We start from the raw sequence: 20,762 nt of genomic DNA on the forward strand, positions 1-20,762 counted from the left end.
GCACTGCAATTTTAGAAGAATCATTTAAATCAAGAAGGGATATCAAGCAGTAATCCATGAAAAGTTCAGGTAAAAATTACTGTACACGATATGAATATTATTTGTGTAGAAATTGAAGTTCCAAAATAACATAATACAATAATAATGAAGAAATAGGAGATTAAATGGTATTAATATGAGAAATTTTTTTAGGTGTGAATTTCAAATTTGGTACCATTTCTAGACTAGAGGGCGCTTATTTCAGCTATGACGCATGCATTTGCATGTATCATGTTAGTGAATTGTTTTGTTTACGCTCAACAATTAGTTGGTTAACTTAATTCATAAATATTGTTATGTCGTATTTGTAAAATATGAATTATCGATTATGATTAGAAAACAGTTTACAAGTGTTAACGAGATCTTACAAAGTTTACCAAAGTATTCGAACATGATCGAGATTTAACCTGACTAATACTCGATATGACCTCATGCCATAAACTCGCGGTGTGGTCATTGAATTAATATAAAATATAGAAAATGAAATATTTATCTTTGTTCTATTTGAAAATATAATCAGAATAATCGATGAAAAAGAAAAAGAAAATAAATATGGCTACTATAATATTACTTCTTAGTGTAACTTTAGTATATGGGCAGGAGTATGAAGGTTGTTTTAAGAGTCCTGCTGTGGATCCTGATTTATCTTCTTTAATTTCAAGTCGTATTACTGCTCCTACCGAATGCATCGAACAATGTCATTCGTTTGATTACATGTAAGTACATATATATATATATATATATTTGGATTTGATAGAAGAAAGCATAAAAGTAAAATATATTATTATTATTATTATTATCGTTATAATTGTAGGTTTGCTGGATTGCAAAATGGACAAAGATGTTATTGTGGTAGTAAGTTTGGTAAAAATGGCTTATCTAATTCTTGCATTCCTTGTATTGCTGATGCATTTAAATTTTGTGGAGGTCAGGAAGCTATGAGTATATATTCGACTGGACAAAAAGGTATGTCCCTTATAAATATTTATTAATGTCATATGTATTTACTAAGTTATTATTTAATTGTAGGCCCTAGTAGACCAAGAGCAATTCAGATAATTCCTCAAAAAGATGATAGTTTCTTAATTACATGGCAGCCACCAGATATATCAAATGGAAATATTACATCTTATACACTGACTGCTATTGCCATTGAAACGCATAGTTATAATATTTTATCGCCAATAGAAAGTCAAGTACAAGGTGCTACATCTAATAGTACTATTTTAAGGGGTCTTCAACCTGGTACTAAGTATAATGTATCAATTTCTGCAAGTAATTCACAAGGAATTAGTAAGCCGGCTTATGCTACCGAATGGACCTCTATAGGTCCACCTGATAAACCAGATACACCAGAAATATTAAATAAGAATAAGACTACCACGACAGTTATGCTTTCTGAAGGAAGTAGCGAAAATGGACCAGTGAGTGCTTATCAAGTTGTAGTTGTTCAGCCTGGTACAATACCTCCTGTGGGCTCAGATGTTATGTATTTAAATTACGAAAAGTCATTTCAAGAAGGTTTAGGTTATTATATAACAGCAGAATTTGATGCATCAGACTTTCATAATTATAAAAAATTTGTGGTAGGAGATGGGAGATTAATAGGCGGATATTACAATGCTCCTTTAAAAACTGAACCAATGCCACAAATAGGGTTAGTGGTTATATCAAGAGCACAAGGAGAAGTGCAGTATTCCTATTCTAATTTTACCAACAGTATTCAACAATTTCAACAAGATGAATTTCATCAAATGGATTCTGTTGTTGTCATTATTTTACGTATAGGAATTATTCTTTTAGGATCTTTACTTATTATATCCATACTAATATTTTATTTAGTTAGACGCCGTCATGAAAAGGCCCATATTATAAAACTTCCAGAGCAACAAGAATTGACATTACAAGGGCCATTACATGAAGTAGATAACATGGGATATATTCCAGAAGATGTACCAGAAAGGGTAAATCATTATCAAGAATTGAAAAACAAAGTTTGGAGTATACCACAAAATAATTTATCGATTGATAATGCAGCCTTACGTAGAGGGCGATTTGGTACAGTTCACTCCGGTACAGTACAAAAGGATGATAAAACTTTTTCTGTTGTTGTCCATACTATAGCCGATCGTTCGTTAAAACCGTCAGATAAGCAAGCTATGCTAAGAGAACTGGATGTATGCATTAAGGCATCAACAATGAAGTATCTTGCTGGTTTGGTTGGAACCTGTGAAACTTCAGATACTTTATATGTTGTTCTAGAAATGCCTCCACAGATATTGAAACATTTATTATTAGCTGCTAGATCTGGAACGATATTTCCAGTTGATCAAATGTTACCTATTGGTTCTTCAATTGCATCTGCATTACAACATCTTGAAAATTATAAGATCGTTCATACTCATTTATGTGCTAGAAGTATAGGCATTACCAATGATTGGATACCTAAGGTCATGGGTCATGGTATTGCAAAATATGTCTTAGAAGATGTAAAATATGCTCGGTGGAGGGCAACAGAGTGTTTTACTAGTAAAAAAAAGCATCAACCAGGCGTTGTCTGGGCATTTGGTGTACTTTTATGGGAAATGCTTAGTATGGGTGGAACTCCATACTCAAATCTTCAATTTGATAGCGAAGTAGAGGAAGCAGTTGAGCAAGGCATCAGATTACCACAATTACCAGATATGCCTGATCCATTATACGAAGTGATGTTGTCATGCTGGCAAGTTGATCCAGAAGAAAGGCCAACTTTTGATGAGCTTGTGAGATTGGTAAAATTTGTGTTATTTATAACTTATCAAGTTACTTTGATAACAGAATGTTATCTAAATATGATGCTTTTTTTCAGAATACTTTAAGTATATGTCCCATCACTGCATTTACAGAACCATACATTCCTGAATTGGAGCTGAATTAATCTCATTAAGTATATAATACTTAAAGCCACGTTTGAATTGTTTTATAGTATTTGTAGATATAATGTGAAATGGTTAGTACTTAAAATCATTATATCTACCTCAGCCGACTTGCGCGACCAAGTATGTTTGGAAGACTGATGAAACCTTATTTCTTATTTTTTAAAAAAATGATTTTGGATTAAAAACAATATTTATGATATTCGAAAAGAAAATTATTAGATTATAAAAATTCGTATAAGTCGGATGTTAAGTGTAAGTACAATAAGTAATTGATTTATTGTTACATTAGTAAACAGTAAATCGTGCTGATATCTATTGCACCATATCTACTATTTATATTTACAAGGTGTTCGTAAATTAAGCTTTTTATACACCATATGCAGTTACCATTTATATACTCTAGATTAGATAATATTTAATTTTATTCAATATTTTTAATGTATATTGGATTTGTATCTTTTTTTTAATGGATGTTTTCTTTTTTTATACAAATTTATAACTACAATTTCCGTCCATATTTCGCTAGGTAAATAATAGCATTACTATATTTACCATAATATATTATATATACTCTCTACTCGAACATTCCAAATGTACTATAAAAATAAAAAAAAAGTATTTTTGTTTTATAATATTATATACAAGATCGATATTCATAATATATATGCAAAGCGCTGATACTTTACAAAATAAATCTGTATGGTACAAATCTATTTTAAGATAATACAAATATAAAAATAATTGGCATTTAAACGGAACCATTCAAAAAAAAAAAAAAACAACTAAATCACACACTATAGTATATCGATCTATCTATAACGTAATATTTTCACAATTATTTAAATAATTAAATTCGTTCGTTCTAATTATAACTTAAAAGCAAAAAAATTAATTGACGCAAACGTGCAGTCGAGTTTACGATATTAGTCACGTCAATGGAGGGGAAGAAATTTTGCTGGAGTGCGAGTGCGTTGGTTTTGGACCAGTCGTTGGTATTTTGCTTGAGACAGGACATAAGACTTGTTTGTAAGCTTCTCTATACAATTTGTTGGTACCAGCGTATATAAAAGGATTTATAACGGAGGATGCCCAAGCTAATATCGAAGCGATCACATGTAAGATAGGAATTCTGACTTTGTCGTCGATTACGTTTGCTAACATCAATGGCATGAAACACGTTAAGAAACACAAGAATATAATCAACATGAGTCTCGTCACTCTGGAGTCTTCTCTTCTTTGAAATCCACCAGTTTTTCGTCTTCCTCCAGTAGCATGTGCTTCCAAATTCTTTCGGCTCTTTCTTACGCGCCAGTAAATACAAAGATAAGAAACGCTGATCACAACGCAGGGTACGATAAAGCCGAGAACAAAGAGCACTTTTTTTGGACTCGAACCATTCTTCTTTAAAATCGTACAAGAGAAGGTCTTTGAATCTAATCCGAGAGTACCCCAGATGCCTACCAAAGGTGGTATCAAAAGGGAGAAACTAAGGGTCCATATGGCGATCAACATCAATACGATACCCCGGGTGGTGTATATAACAGCGTAGATATCCGATCTTGATATGAGTACATATCTAAAAAAAATATTAGATATATTGTTTTCGTAGATTTGGACTGATCGAATTCAAGAGAAACAAAAATTAATGCGTCTCTCTTTATAATTTTGTAAAAAAGGAAGGTCTACAAAAGTTTCAAAAAATGTTCGACGTTTCTTTCAATAGACTTTTGTTTTACAAATCCTAATGGATCAAACATTAACTCATCGATGATTCGATATACATCGGATTGTTATCTTTTTTATTATGAATTAGAGATTACTGACCTGTTGATTGTAATCGCAACCATACTCAATAACGAAACAGCAACGTTTCCATAAAAGAAAAGTGGGAAGATTTGGCAAAGAGTATCACCGAGGACCCAAGCTTCGTTTAAATATCTGCTAGCTGTCAACGGCAAATTCACAGCAGAGAAAATTAGATCGGAGACGCTAAGACTTATCACGAATGCCGTTGTAGCGTGTCGCCTTAGTCTCGTATACTTCAGTAGCGCGATTACTGTCACCAAATTACCTTCAATTAAGAGGAAACGTAATGGATCTTAATATCTTAATTAGTCAACGAGTTGCGACTACTTTTAACAGAATTTTTCAAATAACTTCATTAAAATGATATATATATATATATATATAAATTTATTTAGAATTCAGAGCTGAGTAAAATATTTTAAGTTGAAATATTAAAAAGAAAAAGAACAAAGAGACAGATTAAATCGTTTTAAATCACAAATAAATTTATATTTATGTTACAACAGAAATAAAATTATATCACTTAATTTTTCTAATGAATCAATTTGGATAATAGAATATTTTTTATTCATCGAAAAGACATGTTTTACTCAGATCTGTTAGAATTATTTATTACTTTGATTTAGAAATTTCTTTATATAATTTAGTATAGTGATACTTATATGTACAAGAAAATAATTAACACCTTTATATTTTTACCTAGTATACCGACAATACTGAAGATTATCGCACAAATGGCAGCGGCGATAGTAGCCGATCGAGAATAATGTTTAAAAGCTTCGATTCCATGCTCGTCATTGAAGCTGATGTTAATCGACGAAGAGTTAGCCATATTCTTCTTCTTCTTCTTCTTCTTCTTTTAATTCTTTTTTTTCAAGAAATTTCTTTTTCTTTGCATCCTTTAGAATAAAAATAAAATCAAATATCAAATCAATTATCCTATCGCACGAATAAATCTAAACATATTGATTAAAACTCAACTTTTTCAACACATTTCAAAAATTCAAATGAAATGAACACATACGTACGCACATACACACATCCACACACATACACTTTTGCGTTGATTCCTTCAACAAGTCCATTAATCGCAAAGTACGCTTACTTATTTGCGAGCAGTTGCCTATGGATCATAGAATAACGACCCCTCTTAATGAGTTCGATGATTAGATACACACACATGCGCACGTATACATACATATAAATAGGATTACACGTTGCGAACACTATCACATGAAAAACATGTATTCTTCATTGAAATGAAAATCGGTCGATCGTATCTCTTGCAAATTTCTTATAAATATTTTATTGATGTTAACTTCGTTACGTTGATAACGCAAACGTTTAAAAATAATATTCCAATACTCCGTCATTTTTATTTCTTTTTCACGGTAAAATATCGAGTTCTAATGAGGTTGAAATGTATTTTTTTTTTTTCTTTTCGATATCGTTATTCTCAATTTATTTTTATTTAATTTCTTTTTTTATTCCTCGTTAAGATCATAAAACCTGAATAGGCTCTCGAGACAAGAAAATAATAGCACAAACAACGTGTAACCCTCTTTTACTCGAAGACCGATCGAGACTGACGAACTCTGACCACGTATGCGCCCTTTACGAGAGTATACACGATTTACTGTCTTTATCTAACGCTCTTTCCTCTTTCTCCCTCCCTCTGTCTCTCTCTCTCTCTCTATTTCTTTCTTTCTCTTTCTCGATTTAATTTTCCCACCTCCTTTCGTCTTTCGCGTCTTCTCCTTAAGTATTTGTGACCACAGCTTCCGAAGCGATACGTTCTGTTTTTTCTAATCTCACATACATAATTTAGAGTTCATATTTAATCTCTAGAATTTTTTTTGTTTTCATTGATAGAATGTTGATTTCGAAAATTTGTATAATTGAATATGATGAATTATTATCTTGTACGTATATAGATTAGGTAGTATAGACATTTTGATGATTTTCAAACTTATATGATCGTATCAAAGATGATATTAATAAAACTGATTTGTTAATGTAGTTACTATAATTTAATTAATTTGATTTTTATATTCTTATGAAATTCATTCTTTCTACATTGTGTACTCTTCACGATCGAAAATTTATTAATACAATTTACGACACACCTAACTTTACTTTTATCGTAAATCGATTTAAATCTTTTTGAATGATCATATGATCGTTTCAAAACCTTCGTCTTCAAATAAACGATTAATTATCGAACGATTAGACAAAGACAACTATAATAAATATAATTATTTAAAAAAGAAAGAAATAGATATCTGTAATATGATCTTACCTTTAAATTTATTAAATAGATCGAAGATCGATTATTTCGTATCAGTGCTTGTGATATCTCGAAAAGAACGAAAAAAAGAAAAAGAAAAAAAGAGAAGGACAAACAAGTCTATGAACGAAAAAAAAAAGTAAAAGAAAACAAAGAGAAGAATAAACAAGTCTCGAGTTAGTTTCCCGTGGAGCTGAAATTTTTTGTGTCTATTGTCATCAATAAGAAGGTCAACGTACCAAGTTTATCGACTATATTTGATCGGCGCAATATCTTCCCGATCAATGAACTATAATTTTAGATCTTCGATAATAAAACTTTGTTAAAAACTTTTCTTCTTTCACAAGTAACTAATTAACATTCTCGGATAGATTAATCGATCATTTTCACAAATCATTGTACTATTATTGAGGTAACACAATTTCGATCGATAAAAAATATTCGAAAGCATGATCGAGATTGAGATCGAGATCGGATAGGTTTCAACTTTAACACACGACTATGCAGAAGCTATTTTGTTCTGTGGCTCGTGCTATCGTTTCTGAATTTCGAATAGGGAAGGTAAGAATCCTATAGGAGAAAAGAGACGATTGGTGTGACCTCTCCTCTTCTCTTCTTCTCCCCTCACTTACCCATATACCTACTACTGCTGTTCTGCGTGACTCCCTTTCCCTTACCCCACTTCGGTAAGAACCAGCTGTCAAACCGACTACTATCTACAAAAGATGCCGAACAATCGGCAGGAGCCGTTTTCTTGCCCTCTCTACGAGAACATATTGTGTGTATGTAAGTGCTCCTCCTTCTCTTCCATCTCTTCCTCCCTTCTCTTTTCACGTTCTTACCTGTCTTACATCTTTCAACCCCTCGCGCGTTGATTCCCGATGTATACGAGTTACAACTCTAACTGGCTTTGACTTCCAACTTGCGAGAAATCTAACGGATCGTTTGAATTCTTTTTTGATTTGTTAATTTTTTATTTTTTTTTGTTTTGTTTTAGATCTCGAAAATGTTTTTATATCTCGAATAAGTTTTTATCGGATTGGCCAGTCAATAGTTTTTATCTAAATAAACATATTGCTTGAATCAATTCAATCGATTCAAGAAAATCGATGTAATAGATGAATATAAAAAATGTCAAATCTTTTTTGTGTGTAATAAGAAAAGATCTTCGGATCTTTTAATCATTTTAAATTTGAAAAAAGCGAGCCACAAAAAATAATCGCACTGTGTCAACTTTCTATCCGAACTTAGGCTTATCATTTATCTAAACGTATCTGTCGTGGGAAAAGAAAGATTTCGATTTAAAAAATTGATATAGTTATCTCCTAAAAAAAATTTTTTCTCTTTGTATTTACTAACGGATGATATTCAATATGTGCATGCGTTCGTAAGAAAAATATTATATTTTTCCTATCCTATCATTTTTCTTTTTCTCGATACGATTCTTCTTTTGCCCTATAAGTCGATTGTAACATCCAAGAATTCTATCTGTAGCATTTAATATATGCCTTGAGATAATTGTAATCTTTGTCCAATGAAAAGAATGGGAGTTTAATCATCGATAAATTCATCGAATGCGAGGATTGAAAAATATACGGAGTCAATAATTATTACTATTTAAAAAATTAAAATAATCCTATAATTTCTTTTCTTTGTTTTTAATTAATTATAAATAAAAAAATCTTTTACGTTAAATATATATTATATAAATGAATTTCTATTCTAGCATTTGAAGTTGTATACAAATTTTCTTAAAATCTTTAAAAAATTATTTTAGAATAATAATAATTATTGAATCGCCCTGTACATATATAGCGTTTCAATAAGTACCTTTATCGATTTTACGAACATTAAGAATAGAATAGCTTATAGAATATAATCGAGATATGTAATAGTAGTGCATACGCATTATTCGTATGCGTATTCGTTTGGTACGTTAATTCATTAGACGGCTGTAATGTATATAGAGAAATCTTAACGGTGATGACCACACGATCGTTCGTTGAAATCCAGTGGCTCTCAATAATTTTCCTTATTAAAATATGAGCTTTTATTAGATAAGATATACTCCCATAATGATAACTTTTATAATAACATCGTATGTTTCAATCGATTTCAATAATATTTAATTTGTTATGCTTTTATATTTTCCCTTCTTTTAATTATTATTTTTTATTTTGTTTTTTTTTAATTTTTATTGCGACACTAAAAATATATACATCATAAAAAAATATTTTTTTAATATTTAATTTTTGTACTATTTTTTTCTTTTTGATTTTTAATTATTATTGCGAAATTAAGAATATAGATCACGAAGAAAAAAAAATAATTAAAAAGAAATGATTTTCAATTACAGATTACACGTGTAAATTTAATTTGAATGAAGTTTTTTGTTGCAGTATTTACTATTATACGTTTGATATTCGTTTCTAACGTGACCGTGTGGATAGTTAGCGAATTAGAAAAGGATTAATTCAAAGATCCTTTACGTCGATCTAATACGGTTTGAGAACCATCGAGGCTCGTATTGAATGAACTCATTGTACGCAACCCCGTGAGCCCTCATACATACACCATTTGAATTCAACAAAGCTCTTCTTTATTCACGAAATACTCTCTAGCGTCTGGCCATGTTTCAAAGAGAAAGGCGATTTCGTTCGAGGAGGTGCAACGAAAAGAAAATAGTAAAAAGAAAAAAAAATAAGGAAGAAAAGAAATAAAGAAAAAATGCAGATGGGTTCCTGTAGAAGCTACCACCACCGACGTCGTTCGAAGTCGATTATCGAAAAAGGGGAGGGATAGTTTAGTAGGGGAATTTCTATTTACGCACGTGTGTCCCCCGACATTGGGTATTACCACAATAAACAGCAAGGATTGCTTTTACGGTGAAATTCTACTCCAGGATGTGATCCTGAAAGTCGATAAAACTTCCCATAAGGAAACGAAACAAAAAATAAAACAAAACAAAAATATGAAAAAAGAAAAATTGATATAAGTAATTCTCTGTATAAAAAATTTCTAATCAAATCGATTACATTTTCTACATCGAATTAATCTTAGGATCTTCATTTAGAAAGAAACGATTTTTTTCTTTCTTTTAAGGAAAAAAAGAAATAAATGTTGAATCTTTTGCTGTTTAGAAGCTTAGAAATAACTAATTATCACAGTAAACTTCTTATCTTTTCTCTTATCGTATTTCCGGCACTATTTCCTCCTATCTATCGAAGTTTCGTCTTATATAAGGAAATAAGATTATGTCAGGGGCAATGGAAACTTGTGGTTCTGCTTTTACGAATATTCACAGTAAAAATATCATTTCGAATATGTAATTCTAATGAATTTTTATGAAGAAGATTTTATGAATCGATTCTCATTTTAGATTTTTTTCGATTCGGTTAATCTCGTTTATTTATTCTAACATGTATTCTGTTGCGTGTATATCAATAACAAATTATTTATTAGATCCTACTTATATATTTACTAAGGCATTTGGTTCCATTATTACACTACGATTGTTTTAAATTTCCTTAATGTTATGTAAAATTATTCAATCTCTTTCAAAACTTTAACGTTGTGTTAGACGTCTATATTACCTAATGTTGTCTTTTATTATAATATTAAATGAGAATTATAGAAATAATCAAATGATAGCGAATGTTGTGCAATACACATTAATGTGTGTGTGTGTGTGTATATATATATATACGGATATAAAAACTACATATGTACAACAAATAGTATCATAGGGCAAATGACATTATACAAAATAGCTTTGTAAAGATAAAAAAAAAAAATAAAATAAAATAAAATAAAATAAAATAATTGCAAAAATATAAGTAGTAAAGTACGATTAGATTCGATTTCTTTCACAGAAAAACACGGCACTTTTGTTAGATATTATGGCACTATAAAAAAAATTGACCGTCATCGATATCTACATTCGTGCGTTATAAAAGTATGAATTAGAAAAGATGAGAACATGATGTAAATATCTTCGTGATAGAAACTACTTGAATAATAATATGATATGTGTAACTTTAGTATTATTCAGAAAATTATTATCGATCGGGATTAAGAATTAGTGTCCTTAGAAGGATGAGTCGAATAGACATCTCTTGAATTTCTATTCGATTCTAAGGTGCCATAAACGTTATAAATAAACGATCATTATGAGGTGCACTGTCTGTAGATTTGTGCTTTTCGCTCGATCTCTGCTAAGTGTTTCACCATTTCCACGGTTAGGGAATCTATTTCGGCCATGAGATCGGTCAATATTCTCTCGTTGTCTTTATAAACGCTTTCCATACCGTCTAAGTCCTTAAATTTAGTAGACGTATCAGCTGTTAATTCGGAAGCTCTTTGAAGTAATTTCTTAGCTCTCTGTATGTCACCCTTGCTCTTATTTACTCGATAATTCAAAAATTCATCAGCCTTTTTATATTCCTCTGCTAATTTTTTCGTTTTTCCATCGACGACACGTGCCTCATTGGCAACCTTGAGCGTTTCGACTTCGATTTCCTTATTCAAAATGAAAGCATTCTTGGCCGATTGCGTTTGCAATTGTTTCAATCTTGCGTCCAAAGCTTTTACGGAATCCGTGGTATCGTTGGCTTTCGTTTGAGCTTCCTTTATGAGCACGGCTATATCGGTCAAATCTTTTTCCGATTTGGCCACGTCACTTTGAGCTGTGTCTATAGCAGCTTGTGCCAATTCCTGTGCCTTTTCCGCTTCTGTTAACAATAGTACGACTTCGTTCGTTTCGTTCTGTTTCTTTAACGCTGCCTCTTTAGCATGATTAGCACGTTCCTCTAAAATATGAGCTAATTCTAGATCGTCTTTTGTGTCGGCAAGAATCTTGTCGGAATCAGTCAGAGAACCGACGATAGTTTTTATGCGACTGGCCAATTGTTTGATCTCATCAGGTCTTAACTTTATGTTCTTGCTTAATATGTCGTTAGCTAGGTCTCTCACCATCGTCGGTGTTGGCTGTTCCTCGTCCAACATACTCCAAATTCGTTTGTTAGTGTCGGATAAACTTTTCGTAATCTTGTCGGAACGATTCCGTGCTTCCAAAGCATTGTTAAATGCGTCTTGTGCATTCGATCTAGCTGCCACGGCATCTTGTTTGATTTGGATCATCTATAAAGATAAAAACTCGTTAGACACAATAAGAAAAATATAAGAAAAAAAAGAAGCCGATGAACATACATTACGCAATAGTTGTTCCGCTTCATCCTTTTGACTCTTAATTTTAGCAGCCTGTTGTTTGGCCACATCCAAAGCTTGATTAGCTTTGGTTATCGCACCAACGTCACAAGAGAGTCCTCCGCAGAAGCCACATCCAGCACCACCACAAACGTTGCTACAATCGGTGACATTGTCACCACACATTTTAAGATTCAATTCGGGCATACCTTCGTTCAATGTATTTAACTTATCGCTTAATTTTTGAAGAGATTCGCTATTTCTTTCTTGGGCTTCGTTAACCGACACACTGTTTTTGGCTAAGAGATTTTCCGTATGTTTGCGATATCTCTCTGCATCAGCCAACACGTTGCTTGTATCGTTTGCCATCTTTTCGGCTTGTAGAGATTGCTCGGCCATTTGTTGCGTTACATTTAGGGCACCTTGAACATTCTCCTCTTGCAATATCGTAGCGTTCTCTTTTAATTCCATAGCACCCTGATGCAAACTATTCGTTCTATTCTTTAATTTCTTTAATGCCACATCGCCAAGATTAACTCGTTGACTAACGTTTTCTAACATATTGTCGACTTCCTCAAGTTGTTTCGCTGAGTTCGAAATGTTCTTACTCAATTCCTCGGCTAAATTGGTTAACTCATCCAAATCTTGACTCTTGATAGAAGTGTTGCTGATCAAATCTCTTACTTGGTTCAAAGAATTGACCATATCGTCGAATTCTTGACTGTAAACCCCGGTAGTACCGACCTTCTGTATCCTGGAAGCCTCCTCTATTACAAGATTCGTCTTGTTTTTCAATTCGTCCAATGTTAAATCCCAATTGTCGAAACATTCACCACACGGACTACATTGTGGTGCCTCGCCATGATAACCACGATCACATTGGTCACACTTTTCACCTCCTATTCCTTTGTGACAAATACAGACACCAGTTTCTCTATTGCATTGTTGACTTGCGGAACCAATTACATTGCATTCGCATGGCGTACATTCGATGTTTGGATTTCCCCAGAAATTCGTTTGACATTCATTGCATCTTCGTCCACCAAAACCTGCTCTGCACTCGCAACTTCCATCGAAGGGATTACACCTGTTTTTAAACGTTTAAAAAGAAGAGTTAAAAATGATCGAACAAATTATTTGATCGTTTTTCATATACGTAAAATTGATCACGTACTTATCAGATACGCTGCCAACAGCGTCACATTCGCAAGGATCACAACCTTGACCGCTTGCGATCCTCCAGTGATTTTCTTCGCAAGTGTCACAACGTTGACCGATCACATGAGGCAAGCAAGGACACTGTCCAGTGCGATGATCGCAAGGTCCAAAGGATCTATCGGAACCCAGGAAATCACAGTTACATTCTTTACAATCTTGCTTAAGTGCATCACCGTAAAATCCAGATTTGCAAATTTGACAATTCGGTCCATCGGTATAGTAGAGACATTGTAGACAACGTCCGGTATGTGGATCGCAGTTACCAGGTAAATTTAGATCGGTATTGTTATTACATTCGCAAGGTCCGCAATTTCCACCTGGTACCTCAGGATTGCCGAAATAATTCTCAGCACACTTTTCGCAACGTGGACCGCCGTATCCCTCGTAACACTCACAAATTACATCGTGAGTTACAGAATCGAGGGAACAACTATCGGCGTATGAGTGACCAGAATCTAATGTACCTACGTTTATAGAAAAAAAAAAATATATATATATATAAATGAATAAAGAATTATTCATCACTTCAAATGATTACTAGAGAATACATTTCTTTTTATCTTTGATATACGGTTTTTACCTGGACAAGGACAAGCTCTACACGGTATGTCCACTCCTATTCTTGGATCACCGTAAAAGGTTTCGATACAACGATCACAATTGTGACCAGTGGTAGAATCGCGACAATTGATGCAAGCTCCGGTTCTAGAGTCACAGTTATCTGCATGACCATGACACTGACATCGTTGACAATGTGGGAAATTCCAAAAACCTGGTTCACACTGACCACACGTTCTTCCATACGTATTTGGTCGACACTTGCATCGTCCGGTTTCAACGTCGCAAAAGTTATCCAATGCACCAACGCCATCGCAGTCGCAAGGTATACATCCTGCTGGACTAAATCCATAAGTTCCCGGAGCACAACGATCGCATCGTCTACCGACTACGTTAACTTTGCAAGGACATGAGCCACCATAATTATGACAAAAAAGACTGTGCGATCCTGTAGGATTACACTGGCATGCTGCAATAAAATAGATATCGCTATAAGTATATAATTTCATTTGTATAGTTTCTAGGATATTCGTTTTCGTAAAGTGCATTTTACTTACGATGTGCACCCTCGAAGACATAATAACCGATACTGTTCTGATACTGTTTACACGCATCAGGTAAATTATTCTGAATGTAATTGACATCGTTAAGCACTTGATTACATAATTCATATTCCTGACGACGCAATTCACCGACATCGTTGAAGGAAGGTACGGTATCTATTCTTGGTCTTACAATAATCTTAAAGAAAACATTTTTAAAGGTAACATTGTAATACATATACTCTGATTTATGCGTAAAGTTAAACTTACAGAATCAATTAATATAGATGCCGTTGGTGTATCTATATGACTATTAAATTTACCGAATTGCATGATAACGTTATATTGTTTGTCTTTTTCTAAGCAGACAAAAGGTTGAGCAACAGAATTTCTTGAATGATATGGTAATTGCACCCATAATCGATCATATTCTGGTTTCGAATTGGCACAAAGACCATTGGGGTCAACAGGTCCGTCTCTTTCAATAATTATTTGAACATCTTCCCATGTACCTGACTGCACTGGTTCATAACGTACTATAACATCGTACCACATGGATCTACGAATACCATCGATCGTAAAATTGAGAGTTGAATCTTGTAAGGCTTTCATGAATCCAATGCCCGTCCAAGTACTATTTCTTCCATCGCGATATGGTTCTCTTATTACAACTTGACAATTCTGAGGAAAATATATTCGGTTAAGTATAATATCAAAAAGTGAATTGTCTAATTAAATAAAACTAAATATTCGTATATAACTTACGTCAGTTGCTTTTGATAGTTCACCTTCATAAATTAAAAAGTCTAGAGAGCCGGTATAGTAGCCTTGTTCCGGTTGATTACAAGTTCTACCGATGATGTGTGGTCTGCATCGACATTGTCCGGTAACAACGTCGCAAGAATTTTCATACGATCCACCACGATCGCAATCGCAAGGTTTACATCCTTCGGGATCTTCGGAAAGTCCCCAATATCCTGGCAGGCATTGATTACAATCTCGTGCAGTAACGTAACGTTTACAAGTACATTCGCCAGTGATCATATTACAACCCTGGTTATCGATGGTACCAAGAGTATTACAAGTACATGCTGTAAAGTAATAAGAGATTTACTGAAAGATGTTTTTAAATATTCATTTTGTTTATAGCTGTCGAATATTTAATTATAATTTCCAATATTTTGTACCTTGACATCCTTGAGGATTTTCTGAATCGAAGTTCCAAAAACCATTCTTGCAACGATCGCAACGACGACCCTCTACGTTCGCTTTACAGTGACAACGGCCAGACTCATCGCCGCTAAGAGGATCGGTTCTGGAATCACATATACCATCGTCCAAGGACCCACTAAGATCACAATCACAAGCTGAAAAATGATATAAATAAGATATCCTCATTCAATGATCATTTCTGAATAGAACCGAATAGAATTGACTTTCAAAAGAATATTTAAATAACTTACGTTGACAGGCTTCAATATGCGAGATATCTTTAGTAACATCATGATAATAAAATGGTTTGCACTGTTCACAATTTTGACCACGCGTGTTATGTTGACAATCATCGCATACACCGCCAGAAACTCTACCAGATCTTTCGTACACTGTTTCGTCAAAGTGACAGGAAGATGTATGATTGTTACAGTTGCAAGGTCTACACGCGTTTGTTTGTTTACCGACCGCTGGTTTCCAAGGTAAATCGTTATAGAAATCCTCGCATTTTTCACAGTTGAGTCCTTTTGTATTGTGAGTACATTCGCATTTTCCGTGTACCATGTTTTCTTCTTGCGCCACTCCTGGTAAAGGAAGACATCTCGATGCGTGTCCATAGCACGAACAGGATCCACGAATCACCATGTCTTGGATAGCATAATAATACTTCTCTCCTGTCTCTGGACGATAGTCCAACAAATCGTCTCCTAGAGTGTGTAATCTCGTCATGTTGATTCTGAGAGTGGTGATCTTTAATAAATTTTGTACTTCTATCGAATACGGATTATCGATTTCCAAATTTCGTGGCAACACTCTGTAACGTAATATAAATATCTTTATGGATTATGTAGAAATGTAGGATTGTTTGTTAAAGCAATTAAAAAACGTTAATTCACCTGAAGATTACTTCGCCACCAGTGGATGGGGCTACGCCGGAATAACGCGTTTCACATATTACATCGGTCAAACTTTGCGGCTGATGCGTAGCTATACCTGGGAAGGATTGTTCGCAATTATGGGCAAAGTATCTGTAAACCTTCCAAGTTTTTCCAAAATCGAAAGACCTTTCTATCAGCATAGCTGCGGGACGGAATGTTTGGAAACGGATGATGATATGAGTGAAATGAAATTCAGCTTCGAGATCGAATCTGATGGTTACGTATTCTATTCCATTTTCAGCTTGCCACCAATATCGCGGATTTGTCCTGTAATGTGAATGTAATATAATGAATTAAATCAAAATGTTTTATAGTTTATAATGAATTTATAATTAATTGGTTTGTTCTGAAATCTATTTGAACAAAAATTTTCATTTACCCGTCAACGATATTCTCAATATTGTGCTGTTGTTTAGGGAAAGACGCATCGCAGAAGAAGCATTTCTTTCGTTCTTTAAGATGAGAAACGATGCAATATCTTTCTGGACCCTTGAGACCACAAGTAGACGAAGCAGTCAAGCGATTTTTTCGGCCAATCAAAAGATTCCCCGTGGCAGGATAACAAGAACTTTGTTCGCAAGGATGTGGTCTTTTGGGATGTGATCCTGTGAACAAAGAAATAATATTTCCTCGTATCTTTAAAAACAAAAATAACTGAACATTTATATACGATTATTATTAATAAAAAAATGACCGAATGAAGATATTGCATCCCACAACCAGTTAATTTGTGCAAAATAGAACCATATCCACATATTACTTCATTGAACTACCTCTTCGTTGAGGGATGATCATCCCTAGCCAATTATGACGTCTTGTTATTATTTCCGTTGGTGAGACGTTTCCGTCGCGTATTGTTCCTATAACATTCTCTCACTTTTACCTTTTTTCTTTTCCTTTCTTTTCTTTTCTTTTCTTTTTTCTTCATTCAATCTTTATCTGTTATCAAACTCGTATAATAATTTATTAATTTTCATTTTTACCGTCTGTCTTATAAAATTATTCCACTTTTTATATTTTTTCATTTTTTTAGAAACATCTGTTAATTTTGAAGATTATTTGCAACTAGTTTTTGAATATTAACATTGACAAAGTCAATATATATACGTATATAAAAAGGTTAACTCACCTCTGTTTGTTGGCCTTAAATCCCTTGTTTGCTGGGCTTCTGTAGAACCTAAAAAGATAAAACTCTATCAGTTTTGAATCATTCGTAGAAGGAAATATTTCAATGATTCTCGGAATGTAAAGTTATCATCATGGAGATTTTACTACCGGTAGTTGTTATCGCGAGAGGGGGAACGGGATGTTTATGATGAAGCAGCTTATTCGTAATATCTATGAAGACTATGCTATTTTATATAAAAACAAATTATACTTTTTTTCTATATTTCATTAATTAATTTTTAAAAGTATCGTGAATAATAATAGATTTCATAATGCGACCATTTTTTAAATTTTGCTAGCAACAAGTTATATGTATATATTTATAAAAGATATAATTTTTATAAAAATGATTAGCTTCTTTTTTGTTACTGTAATAACAAAAAAAGAAAAAGAATTCACAAAAAAGTTTTATCCTTTTAGAAATTTAGTAATTCTCGTTTTTCAGTCGATTAAAAGTCTAATGATAATCGATCATATATTTAGGACGCTTAAATTTGGGAACTTAAACATATTCATAGAGTTCAAAGCAATGACGAGGTCGTGAGGTCTTACTGCTATCTAATCGCTCTGGATAAAATATTCTCGTAGTAAGAAACATGAAATAAAAAGAGTGATCATTATTTGTGATTAGTGAACTTTCGGCTGGACGTATCTTCTCTTTTTTTTATAATTTCGTATATTAATCAATGAATATTATCAATTTCTTCACGATTGTTAATTCTTACAATTTTCTCGTCGTTCTTAAACACGAAATAGGAAAATAAAGAAAAAAAGAAAACAAAAGAAAGAATAGAAAATCAATAGAACTAGATTTTCCACGAAAGACGCGAATCAATTAAAATTATATCCAAGTATATTTCCTTACCTGTTGAAAGGAAAATCGCAAAAATAAAAAGTGCAGTGAAGATTCGCCAATAAAAATGTCCTGCCATTTTTAAGTATTTCCCGCTCGAGTCGAGCATCATGTTATACACGATTCGTGAGAAGACTTAACTCATGGACTCCATTTAACCCTGTAAAATAAAGAAAGAAATGCTTGTCTTTCAAACACGTTGCGAATACGTATATACACAAGATGCAATACGGTGTAAACGCATAAATCAAACGAATCGTTCATTCGTAAGACGAGTTAGTGAGATACTCGATGATACTCGATGATTTATTTCAATAGCACATTTCCTTTTTTTTTTTTTAGAAATCCTATTTTCATTCTAATAATACATTATCATCGACTAGAAACGAAAGACTATAAATAGAAAGAGCCACGTGCGACTCTATTTTTTCTACCGTCAGATCATTATAGATACGATCGTAAAACATGCGTCAGATGTATGTTACTTTAAGAAAAGGAAAGAGAAATAGAGAAAAAGAAAAAAGGAGTTCACCATAATGCTCTCTAATCGGTTGATCATGAAATTGCATTTAAAAGAAAAACGCAAACTTGCTATATATAATTTCGATATATTTATCTCGGTTTCTTTCTTTCTAAACGTCGAAAATAGAAAGAGATCTTTTAAAAAAATGTCATCGATTGAACTTTCTTCTTCGATCGTGCTCGATCGATCGATTTCAAATGTACACTTGCGGACGCCATTGCGCGTGCGCATAGACACCTTTCAAAAGAAAAACACATATCGATGCACCCCGTCGTAAGTACATATCCATCGCGAATTCTTCCGCCTCTTTTGGTCCCTACCGTTTCTTCTATCGCGACGTTTGCTCGAACACCCTATCCGTTTCTCTCTCTCTCTCTCTCTCTCTCTTTCTCTTTCTATTTCTTTCTCTCTTTTCTCGTTTTTCTCTCCTCAGCTTTACCAACCTCCGGATCACTCCTTTCCCGTCGTCTTTCTACTGTTTCTGACGACGAGACACTGTTCGAAAGAGCGAGAAAACCTCCACCGAGATTTGTTGCGCGGTCATGTGCCTCCGCGCACACGAGTACGTCCCTTTTCTTTTTCTATCTCCTTCTATCTCTCTTTCTCTCTCTCTCTCTCTCTCTCTCTTTCTCTTTTTCTCGGTTCTCCCCACTCTAAAACTCCCACTATCTTTCTCTCTCTCTCTCTCTCTCTCTCCTTTTCTCTCTTTTTCTTTTTTTCTCTATCTCTCTTTTTCTCTCCCACTTCAGTCTCACAACTCCCTGCTCCGTCAGCGATGATTTTGGGACCCTTTCTCCTCTTTATCCCTCTTTTCAAAAGCCGATTTTACCGAGATCGTTCGAGATATGAGTTTTTTCAACGTATAGACGTATATATAACACCGTATCGCACTTTCTTATCCACGAAAACTCGAACTCTTCAACGTAAAATAGAAAGGAAAATTGAATAGGAGAGGACTCTCAACGACAAGGCTCCCAACAAGGCTGACGCCTCGCCAGAGACGCGTCTCGAAGCGAGAGAGCCGCTTCGTTCGTTCGGCTCAAGACACGACGACAGTGCCGTACTTTCCACTGAAACGATTCAGAACCCTGCACCATATTCTTCTCTTATTTATTATTTAATCTTAAGAAACATTCTACGTTGAGCGGATATTATATGGAAAAAGTAATGATGCGTTTCACGCATCGGCTTCATATTCATAATTGTATTAATCTAATACTCATAAATTAAAATTTTATTAAATTCTCTATTTAAAGTTCAAGATTACGTTTAATTTTATATTTTAATAATTATATAAGTTGCGTGCGATTCTTCTGGCCGATGAGCAATGTGTTAAAAAGACGTGAATTTCTTTCGAAACTGGAAAGTATCGGAACTGATACCTTTTTTATATTCTATCAGAAAATTTTGATAAATTTTTAGCGAAAATATTTTTAATACGATCTTAGAAAATTACATTTCACATTTGTTTTCGTAATATTATCTCTTCCTTGAAA

The 20,762-nt window shown here is 33.6% G+C and overlaps 3 protein-coding genes across 6 annotated transcripts; 1 reads left to right on the plus strand and 2 right to left on the minus strand.

Annotated features, from left to right (window-relative positions):
* The first annotated feature begins 86 nt into the window (after positions 1 to 86).
* Positions 87 to 3,747, plus strand: LOC127064965 (putative inactive tyrosine-protein kinase Wsck). The gene is made up of 4 exons (XM_050996680.1): positions 87 to 755; positions 854 to 1,005; positions 1,069 to 2,810; positions 2,888 to 3,747. Exons 1-4 carry the CDS (start codon positions 568 to 570, stop codon positions 2,954 to 2,956), a joined length of 2,151 nt encoding a protein of 716 aa, XP_050852637.1. The 5' UTR covers positions 87 to 567; the 3' UTR covers positions 2,957 to 3,747.
* Positions 3,204 to 6,740, minus strand: LOC127065137 (protein trapped in endoderm-1). Of its 3 annotated transcripts, none has more exons than XM_050997072.1 (4): positions 5,745 to 6,740; positions 5,463 to 5,662; positions 4,782 to 5,028; positions 3,204 to 4,533 (listed from the first exon to the last, which is right to left on the minus strand). In XM_050997072.1, exons 2-4 carry the CDS (start codon positions 5,593 to 5,595, stop codon positions 3,885 to 3,887), a joined length of 1,029 nt encoding a protein of 342 aa, XP_050853029.1. In that variant the 5' UTR covers positions 5,596 to 5,662; positions 5,745 to 6,740; the 3' UTR covers positions 3,204 to 3,884. The 3 variants fall into 3 exon arrangements, with proteins under 3 accessions (XP_050853029.1, XP_050853030.1, XP_050853028.1); XM_050997073.1 differs by having other exon boundaries at positions 5,869 to 6,739; XM_050997071.1 differs by having other exon boundaries at positions 5,792 to 6,739.
* A 3,649-nt stretch (positions 6,741 to 10,389) lies between these two features.
* On the minus strand, positions 10,390 to 20,271 carry LOC127064960 (laminin subunit beta-1). Of its 2 annotated transcripts, none has more exons than XM_050996671.1 (14): positions 19,710 to 20,271; positions 18,756 to 18,903; positions 17,853 to 17,900; positions 17,103 to 17,328; positions 16,682 to 16,990; positions 16,037 to 16,599; positions 15,761 to 15,940; positions 15,339 to 15,664; positions 14,844 to 15,254; positions 14,589 to 14,772; positions 14,054 to 14,500; positions 13,430 to 13,937; positions 12,259 to 13,342; positions 10,390 to 12,189 (listed from the first exon to the last, which is right to left on the minus strand). In XM_050996671.1, the coding sequence occupies exons 2-14, from the start codon at positions 18,853 to 18,855 to the stop codon at positions 11,218 to 11,220; spliced, it is 5,358 nt and encodes a 1,785-aa protein (XP_050852628.1). In that variant the 5' UTR covers positions 18,856 to 18,903; positions 19,710 to 20,271; the 3' UTR covers positions 10,390 to 11,217. The 2 variants fall into 2 exon arrangements, with proteins under 2 accessions (XP_050852628.1, XP_050852631.1); XM_050996674.1 differs by lacking the exon at positions 19,710 to 20,271 and adding an exon at positions 19,587 to 19,688.
* Between the last annotated feature and the right edge of the window lie 491 nt (positions 20,272 to 20,762).

This window comes from Vespula vulgaris, chromosome 7 (genome assembly GCF_905475345.1).
Source record: "Vespula vulgaris chromosome 7, iyVesVulg1.1, whole genome shotgun sequence".
In the NCBI taxonomy this organism is placed as follows: domain Eukaryota; kingdom Metazoa; phylum Arthropoda; class Insecta; order Hymenoptera; family Vespidae; genus Vespula; species Vespula vulgaris.

What these genes read in the sequence shown, in the direction of transcription:
- LOC127064960 (XM_050996671.1), bottom strand. Translation starts at nt 18,855, where the DNA reads ATGATGCTCGACTCGAGCGGGAAATACTTAAAAATGGCAGGACATTTT. An exon ending in ATTGAGAATATCGTTGACGG is followed by an intron (nt 16,991 to 17,102) that starts GTAAATGAAAAT and finishes TTCACATTACAG; the next exon opens with GACAAATCCGCGATATTGGT. An exon ending in GTTGGCAGCGTATCTGATAA is followed by an intron (nt 13,343 to 13,429) that starts GTACGTGATCAA and finishes GTTTAAAAACAG; the next exon opens with GTGTAATCCCTTCGATGGAA.
- LOC127065137 (XM_050997072.1), bottom strand. Translation starts at nt 5,595, where the DNA reads ATGGCTAACTCTTCGTCGATTAACATCAGCTTCAATGACGAGCATGGA. An exon ending in CAGTATTGTCGGTATACTAG is followed by an intron (nt 5,029 to 5,462) that starts GTAAAAATATAA and finishes TCTTAATTGAAG; the next exon opens with GTAATTTGGTGACAGTAATC. An exon ending in GTTGCGATTACAATCAACAG is followed by an intron (nt 4,534 to 4,781) that starts GTCAGTAATCTC and finishes TATTTTTTTTAG; the next exon opens with ATATGTACTCATATCAAGAT.
- LOC127064965 (XM_050996680.1), top strand. Translation starts at nt 568, where the DNA reads ATGAAAAAGAAAAAGAAAATAAATATGGCTACTATAATATTACTTCTT. An exon ending in TGTCATTCGTTTGATTACAT is followed by an intron (nt 756 to 853) that starts GTAAGTACATAT and finishes TTATAATTGTAG; the next exon opens with GTTTGCTGGATTGCAAAATG. An exon ending in ATATTCGACTGGACAAAAAG is followed by an intron (nt 1,006 to 1,068) that starts GTATGTCCCTTA and finishes ATTTAATTGTAG; the next exon opens with GCCCTAGTAGACCAAGAGCA.